At 36.8% G+C, this 9,025-nt stretch overlaps 1 protein-coding gene across 1 annotated transcript; it reads right to left on the bottom strand.

Annotated features, from left to right (window-relative positions):
* Positions 1-4,727: 4,727 nt before the first annotated feature.
* LOC114140321 (N-acetyltransferase family 8 member 3) lies at positions 4,728-7,769 on the bottom strand. Its single transcript, XM_028010094.1, has one exon. It carries the CDS (start codon positions 5,537-5,539, stop codon positions 4,841-4,843), a length of 699 nt encoding a protein of 232 aa, XP_027865895.1. The 5' UTR covers positions 5,540-7,769; the 3' UTR covers positions 4,728-4,840.
* Positions 7,770-9,025: the final 1,256 nt, after the last annotated feature.

Genomic DNA, 9,025 nt, shown 5'->3' with positions numbered 1-9,025 from the left:
ATGCTGTACTGCTTTGCCTTTTAATGAGAAGAAAACCTCATGTATATTTTCTTGGCTTCCTGGGTTCATTTCTTTCATCTAATTGTTTTTTTATGTAACAGTTTGATTCGTCATAGAAACAACCCAGTGGTGTAAACAATTTTACTCTAACAACAAAAACTTGGTTAACAATGGATTTACTCTGCAGTATTTCACAAAAAAAAAGATCTAAAAAGGCACAAAAAACTTATTCTATTTTATATGTATTGAGGTCATAGACATCACAAGAGGTGGAAAAATTTAGCTAATCAGCTGGCATTAACAGATTTTAACATCTACAGTCAGATTTCCAATCCAGTTTGCTCTGGTCTCCATCAAATTCTGTCTCCATGTGTTTCACTGCAGCCAAATGTTGCTTAAACCTATGCAAACATGTTCCATATGATGATTATTAGTGAAAGTGTTCAAATGAATTTAATAAAAAACATTCCAATAAGAAGAAAACAACACCAAAAATAAGCTTTCAAAAGAACAAGCTTGTTTTTGACAAGGTAAATTTAATCTTCATAAAATGAAGCTTTACAACAAAATACCAAAATATTTGAAACAACCCCAAAACAAAACACTGACATTGACTGTTGCTTTGTATACCAATCTAACTGTATCTAAACTTCTTACATGGAGTAATTGAAAAACCTTTGTCATATTTAAAATAATTTAAGATATATACGTACATGCCCATTCCATCTTTTGGCTCTAAGGATCCAAACATAATAAAATAGCACTAACCAGATTTTAAATGTTTAATGCAATTCCTTTCTTCTGTGCAAGGACTTTATCAGTGCTCCTGTGTGCACAGTGCTTGCTCACTTTTCTCAGTCAGTGCTTATAAAAGACAAATTAAAAACTGATTTCCATTTTCCATCAGTTGTCACAGTTACTTGAAGCACCTTATTTAAAACTGCAGTTTGTAAGCCACTGTTGTGATTGAGATGTGACTGCGATACGAGTCCCTTAGTTCATTAGCTCAAAGAATATACACCAAAATCACTTTAAGCACAAGAGGATCACTCCAGAACTTTTACACCTCACTGTATCGGATTTGTAATAAAAATTGATTGTCCCATATTTCTTGTAATTACAGCAGCTGCAATCAATTTCTCAGTTGTTGTTGTGTCCAATTACTTCATTGAACAAATCCCCACAGTCCTCTTCCACTGAAGCTGCAGCTCAGCAAACAAGGCAGAATCTCGTCCTCTGCGACATTCAGCCACCATGCAGCTGTTTCCTGTTTAAAACACTTATCAACCACAGGGCCATGCAAAAGTATTCGCACTTCTTGAGCTTTTTTCACATTAATCACATTTCACCCCAACAGTTAGATGCAGTTTTTTGATGACTTTTGAGGACAAGAAGAAGAAGTAGATAGTTTCTAACATGGGAGAAAGATGATACGTTCTGTTTTAAGTTGACAACCCTATAAAAAATTCAAATTAAAACAATTGCTTTCAGAACTCCTCTGGTGTATAATTTTATCTCAGTATATATCCAGTTGTTCTGTGAAGGACCCAAAGGAGTACAAACATTAAAATCAAGCAGACAAGTCAGGGAAAAGTTGTGAATTTTACATCCCAGTCAGGTTAAACTATTACTGAAGTTTTTTAATCCATTATCCAAAATGGAACAATTATGCACAACTATAAATCTACCAAGTTGGGGTGGTCCAGCTAAAGAGAAGCATCCAAGAAGATCATAGTAGGTCTAGAAGAGCAGCATATACAGGTGGGAGAACCTGTATGTGTGTTCTTAAATGTACTAACATTTAAAAACCATTGGTTGTTCATGCCATAAATTTGGTCTTTATGGAAGAGTGGAAGTTATTGTTTGCAGATCACTGTCCTAAACACACTATCAGTGACATATGATAATGGACCTTAAGCTATTTTGCAAAACGAATGGGTAAAAAAATTGTTTCTGAATACATAACTCAAAAGAACGAAGTTTGAAAACAAATACTTTATATATTTTTCATATTTTTAACATGTATAATTTTCCTTCAACTTGTTATGATGTGTTTGTCTTGCCAAAGATCATCAATTTCATACGTTGAAGTTTCTGGTTGTATTGTAACAAACTAAGAAAAATCTCAATGGGCACAACTTCTATTCCCATACATATAAAATGCATCAAATTACACATTCATCTAATATTTTATCTGTGAATCATAAATATTCATGAGAATAATTTCCCACATGCTCCAGCTTCCTTAGCTTGGATTCATGTGACCTATTTAACAAATTTCTACTGATTTTACTGTCAGAATCTGGTGTGTGGTCTTAACCTCTCCTCCGAAAGAGGATTATGTCCAATCATTCAATGAAATTAGGGGCAGATTTTGCATAATTTCAGCTTTTTAAATGTAGTAACAAAAGTTAGAAGAAAATGTAGACAGGAAAAGCTTTGCGATGTTTCTTGGATTTATCAGCTAACGTAATTGGCCAGGTGTTCTTCTGCAGAGAAGCTCTAGGGAATGAACCAAAAGTAACTTACTTCCTGTGGTGCAACAATGAAGATGAAATGCGATTATTCAAGGCAGTGGTGAATAACATATGATGATGAATGATCCAAACAATCTACGTTTGGCTCTAATACAGCAGCACAAAGTGAGCTGGTATCCTTAAGCAATTAATCACCATAATGTTTGCCTATTCAATAAGGATACTAAAAGAAACAGCCCTGTTTACACACAGTCGCTGCTTGTAATGTTGATTACTTGCTTTGTTATTGTCATCAAAAGTTTGCCTAAAAGATATATAAACTCCTTCCATCATAAGCAAAAATGCTTAGATCAAGATAAGAGTTTGATTTATAAGATAAGGAAAAATACTTTACTGCAAGAATGCAGGAAGACACAATATTATCTCCAGCTATGCTGAAAGAAAATTCATACACACACACACCCCATACCATCCCATCACTTTTCCTCTAAGAGCAGACAAAAAATGTTTTCCAATTGGATTTTTGATGTCTTCCTTTGAAGAGATTGTGCCCATTTTTTATTGATCTTAAGATATCTCACACTGGGAATCTTCAGTCCTATAATGACAAACCAATAGAAAAGTCTCTCAAATCAATTCCAAAGAAATTTCTAAGAAATTCTGGGATGAAGGTGCCAAAAACATTCATGTTTAAGATCAGGCAGAGTTGAAGCTGATAAGTACTTTAAACTATCACAAAGACACCAGTGGCCTCATGAACCCATTGACTTACATGTAAGCGTTTTGGGGTGACAGTTTAGGGGCTAAAAAGACTAAATACATTTTCAAAACAGAAAAAAAACTGACTGAAGTTGGGTAATTTGTTACTTAACCGTTCACCGTTTTCCTGATGTACATTGGCACAAGTTTAGATATGGTGATTATCAAAACCACAAGATTTGTGATGAATCTTCATCTAACGTTGACACCAGATCCAAACAGCACTTCTCAGTGCTGCATGGGTATGAGTGGAATTACAATTAAGCTGTCATTACCTTGAAGCCAGTTGTGCTGGTAATTGTGAGAGGATGACAACAGGTTGGCCTGCATTAACTCTCATCTTCCTTTGGCGGGTTCAGCACCTGCCTGCTGGCCACCGGCCGAATGTTTTTCTGACAGGCTCAGCAGGAATGATTGATGCCTGAAGGTCTCTGATGGTGAGTGCATCTCACTGCCAAGCTGCTCCATCCAGCCAGCGTTCTCTCTTGAAACTCATTTTGGCCACACCTGTCCTTGCACGATTTGATTCTCGATGCATTTTTTATTTATTTTTTTTTTTTTGCTTGTAGGCTTAATGCCTGGTAACATGCTCATACTTCCAAGATAAACCAACGCTGTGTAGCACTGATAATTTTTGGGAAATTTAATTACCTTTGGGGGATTTCTGATGCAATGTACGATGAAAAATCTGTAACTCCATGTTGTTTACCTAATGATTCTTGGGGTGTGTCAGAACCGCTTAACAAAATCTAAAGAAGGTGTTGAATTCCCATGGTCCTTCATAGTCCTGTGTCCTGTTCAGAGCAAATATTATTGCAAAATGTCAAGCTTTTATTTGATGTCAAACACAGGATTCTTTATGTGTATTTCACTGGAATGCTCTGCAGTATTGAGAAGTCTTTATCTTCTTTTTATGCCACACACATACACACACCTCACACCTTATCTCCAAAGAATTTTAAACCCGCCAATGTCCTGATACTACTGCATTTCATTGGTATTTTAAGCAAAGACTTGTAGGGTCTTAGAAGTCAGCCGGCATTAATTCCTCTGAGGCAAAGGGATTCTACTTCCCCTAGAAAGAAGCTTAAGAGAAAGTTCTCCTGTTTTCAAAGGAGTGTTTCTCTGTTTTCACAAACATTTTATTTAATTTTCTGGACAACTAAAGAATAGCTAATTAATTCTGATTATGTTTATGTTCCATAATCACTTTTACAATGCTTCATATACATTTATTTAATTTTTTTTCCATTTGCAAACAATAAGCTAATTCGACCAAGCGAAAGAGTTGACTAATTGTCTCATTGTTCTGAAGGTTTGTGGGCAATGGACTGTAATGAGAGCAGGTGTATGCATAGTGTATCACAGTAAACAAAACTACAAAGAAACTGTGAATATTGATGCCGCTTTGTAGAGAAAATTTAATATTTATTCTTCTCATCGAAACTATGAGATGAGCAAGCTAACAAGTGCACCTAGCTAGCGCATACAGAAAATGGTTTGAATTAAAAATGACAATAAACATAAATTAGTTGGAGTATTCTTGCTTTACTGAACTATTTGCTCAGTCTCAGGTGTTGAGGTCAAACTAGTGTCCATTTTTCTTAAATTAACTTCTCCATTTCAATCACATTTATTCTTGCTAATTTGGAGAACCAGGGATTAGCATGGGTGTTATGGTAGGATGACGTTTGAACAAAGCCTAGTTTTTGACACATAGAAATGGCCGAGGTCTGTGGCGAGCTAAGAGCCATAACGAAGCGGGAGAAGCCTCGATCCTTGCAGAAATCCAGAGCCTTCCGTGTGAGCTGCGAGCCCAGGTTTCTGCGGCGCCATGCGAATGCCACGACCACATGAGTCATCCGGGCGTAACTTCTGTCTCCTGCGTCTTGAGCAAACTCTGTGCCGCTCACTCCACCGTTCAAGTCGTCAAACCTTTCCCCTTCTTCCACCCCCCTTTGACCCATCACCGCCACCATTCCCACCACCTTGACCTGACCGTTGATGTCTGCCTCTGCCACCCAAAAGCCATTGTCTGGGATTTCCAGGTAGCTTGCTTGAATGTCGGCCATGTCTGTGTTTAGCCTCCCCATCATGTAGCTATCGTAGATGTCATGGCAGCAGTAATAAATAAAGCCAGCCCAAAGGGTCCCAAAGAGCAATGCTTGGAAATAGGAGCTACCTCCAAGGACGTAGCCAGCCATGGAAATACTGAGAGCAATCCCGACATGGTCTGGATTGCTTATTGCCTTGAAAAACGCTGGGTAAACATGTTCAAGTATCCCATCGTGAAAGAGTGACATGACCACATCTTGATCTGAGAGTTTGTATTCCCTGATGGAGAACTGGACTGAAAAAAGAAAGGGAGGGGAAAGGAAAAGAGTTTTCAGTGAGACTAATCTGCCTGTTGTCGCAATAATAAATTCCTGATGGATTTCATAATAGGCTCAGTAAGCTTACCTAATGCTTTTAAAAAATACAGCCATCAATATACCTCTTACAGAATCTTACCGTTTTCATTGTAATTAATGCCTTTGAGCTTTGATACAAAACCTCCATTTGCATGACAACCTGAGGTGAAACTCACAATTGAAATTATTAGCCTATTATTTCATTTTCACATTCCAAGCATGAGTCATTGTGTGATGGAATACAATTAGGTCTCAAATGCACTGCTGATAAAAATCCAATCAAGGTGAAATCTTGAGGCAACAAACAAAAGGTTTCCGGTTTCACTGAGTGGTGTTATATGTCATCTAGGCATTTAATTGGTGACACTCATTCTCTCTTTTTCTCTCATATTAGAATCTGAATCTCAATTATAATCAACTCCTCTAGCAAAAAAAAAAACTACAAAAGTGCTGAAAAGATTCTAACTTACAGTCGCTTTTGTGGGCCATGCCGACTCTTTCCCCTCGTCTTCCGCTTGCACTGAAGAATTTAATGCTGCTGCTGTGCCTGGACTTAGGCTACAGATTCTGATAATCAGTCGTTCATGAAAGGGATTGAAATTGGTCTGAGCATGCTCACCATACACACACACACACACAACATGAAGACCTTAGACGACTTACGACCAATGATTGTTGAAAGCACTGAGCAATGTGTATACTAAACCACACAGCTAAATTGAGTTGATATCAATTTGTGGAAGTGTGTTAAAAGTTTGATTGAAATTATTTACAGCAATGATTTGATTAAGAAACATAGACTTTTTTTATAAACTTAATTAGCTTAGTCAACAGAGTAAAGAACTCAATCACTGGGTTTCTTTGGGAGGATGAGCACAGATCCCGAATAAATTGAGAGGGGAAACTGAGCAGAATGTAAATACATTGCACGATTGAGGTTTTAATAGACAATCCCCAGCCTAAAATAATCATAATCATAATACAGGTGCATCTCAGTAAAACAGAACATCACTGAAAACTAGTGAAACTCATATAATTCAGAGTGATTACAAGTGTCTATTTCTGTTAAGTTTGATGATTATATGAAATCTTTAAATGAAAACTAGCAATAATGTTTCTTTGAAAATTTGAATATTAAACTGGTCCATAAATAGTGATTTTTTTTTAAATACATAAATGTCAGCCTGCCTCATTGTACATATTGTAAGGTATATGTACTCAGTATTTAGCAGCTCCTTTTGTATGAATGCCACATAACTAGGGTGTGGCACAAAGATGATGTTATGTTGGGTCTAGTATTTTCCTCTGGAGCTTAGCTTATACATTGCCTCAAGAGTTTATGTCAGGTGAATTCAGTTGCTAATCAAGCACAGTGGAACTATAATTTTTACATTTCACTTATTTTCTTTTAATCCACTCAATAACAAATTTGAATCACTGTTTTTCCTTACACTAAACTATTTTTGCTAGGATGCACCACTTTTGTGGGTGATCTTCCTTGTCACTGACTGTCTACTGGATATTTGAAAAACTTGGTCTTCGTTAGCTCTAAGCTATTCTGAGCAACATTAAATGAAATAAACTTAAAGTCCTACATTTTATGTGTAATGATGCTACATAACATGAGTTTTTGAATTGTTCTAATAAACTAAATGAAATCTCAGATGACAATCTGGGTGATTGATTTATGAACCTGTACAAGTCTTTGTGAGAAAACAAATTCTGGGAAAGTTTTGGCTGTTTCTTTTCTGCCGTTAAAGGTTAAAATAAAATGAATACTGTCAGCCTGTCTGACATAAAGGTGTCCTAGGCTGTTGGTGTCTTGTGCAATAATCTGGTGGCCCTTGGACATGATTTAATTTTCGTTGGCAGGAGAGGGGCCTTTACACCTGCTTAAATCAATAGCACTGTCTCATGAATCTATAAAGGCTGGAAGGTCGAGTTGTACAGGAAGTTTTTGGAACCAACTCACAACCACCATGCAAGTTCTAAATCCTGGACCTCCAACCTCGCCATCACTGAAATCTCTTTTGGTGAGAACAAATCCCCTTAAATCTTCCTTTCCCGTTTTCATCTCAGTCTGAATTAAATCCCATCGGATCAATCTAAAAGCTTTGGCAAAATTAAAGAAACGGAGGGAAATTAAAAGCACATCATTGTTGGTTTGATTAAGCTCAGTTTGATAAATTTGCCACAAAGTAATTAATTCCCATGTTCTGTGGAAAACTTAATTAAACTCAATAAATTAATGTAATAAAATGCTAAAGACTTCAGATGTGCTGATTTTCATTTATTGGTGGTAGTATTATCACATATGTTTTGGTGTTGTTAAGAGTAGACATAAAACATATAGTATTGCAATCATAATCATCATGATTCATCTAGGAAAAGGTTTAGATGAATACAGTTTGTTAAAGTAAAAAGATAACTTTCTCAGTTGACCTTATTGTCTGATTTGACAAAAAAAAAAAAAAACTACTAATGCAACTGAAATATTTGAACTCCGATAATCACAGCATGGTGGCACAGAAGGTAGAACTGCTGCCTTGACGCACAACGGATGAAGTTTGCATTTTCTCCCTGTGCATGAATGGGTTTTCCCCAGGTACTCCAGACTCCTCCCACATTTCAAATACATAACTTTTTGGGTTATTAATCCCTATGATTTTCCTCTGTGTTTTCTTGTTGCTATGTGATAGACTGGTGACCTGTCCAGAGTGTAAACTGCCTTTAGCCTGATGACCATTAGAGATTGTGTCTTTGCTGCGGCCCTCCAAGGATTAGCAGCTGTACACAATTAATGGATGGGCATGGATGTAGCAGGATAGGGCAGAAATTGCTCCTGGATAAACAAATGTGGTTCTGTTGTTGGTTTTGAAAAAAGACAATAGACTGCTTGTTATAGTAAGGAGTTGCATGAGCAACTTCTGAGTAGTGAGCTAGCTGACCAAGTTGGCCAACTTAAGGGACATGGAATGTGGATTGCTTGGAGAATAAGGCTGAGCAGCAGCCATAAGCCGGCCAGAGCTTAGAAGCAACCTGCATGAAAAAACACCACCAAGTCTTGCACATATGAAGTATCCTTGAAAACAGGGACTGATTATTTACAACTGCAAGTACACAAGCAATTTGCTCCTTCAAGTAAGACAACTGAATTCACAGCATCATGGTATTTGTAAAGGTGGTTGAAATCATGAATACTTGCCAATTTTCATTCAAAACCTTCAGATATCTGCTACAAAGGTTAAAAGAGATTTCATTTTTTTTGGCATCATTAATCAAGTAGGCCAACAAAATAATGGTTTCACCACAATAAATTTAAAGCTTTTGACTTGCCTACATTTAATTTAGAACAAGCTAACAGAAAATATATAACCT

Source organism: Xiphophorus couchianus, chromosome 24 (genome assembly GCF_001444195.1).
Source record: "Xiphophorus couchianus chromosome 24, X_couchianus-1.0, whole genome shotgun sequence".
Classification (NCBI taxonomy): domain Eukaryota; kingdom Metazoa; phylum Chordata; class Actinopteri; order Cyprinodontiformes; family Poeciliidae; genus Xiphophorus; species Xiphophorus couchianus.
The sequence above is the reverse complement of the archived record's forward strand: the minus strand, read 5'-3'. Positions and strand labels throughout refer to the sequence as shown.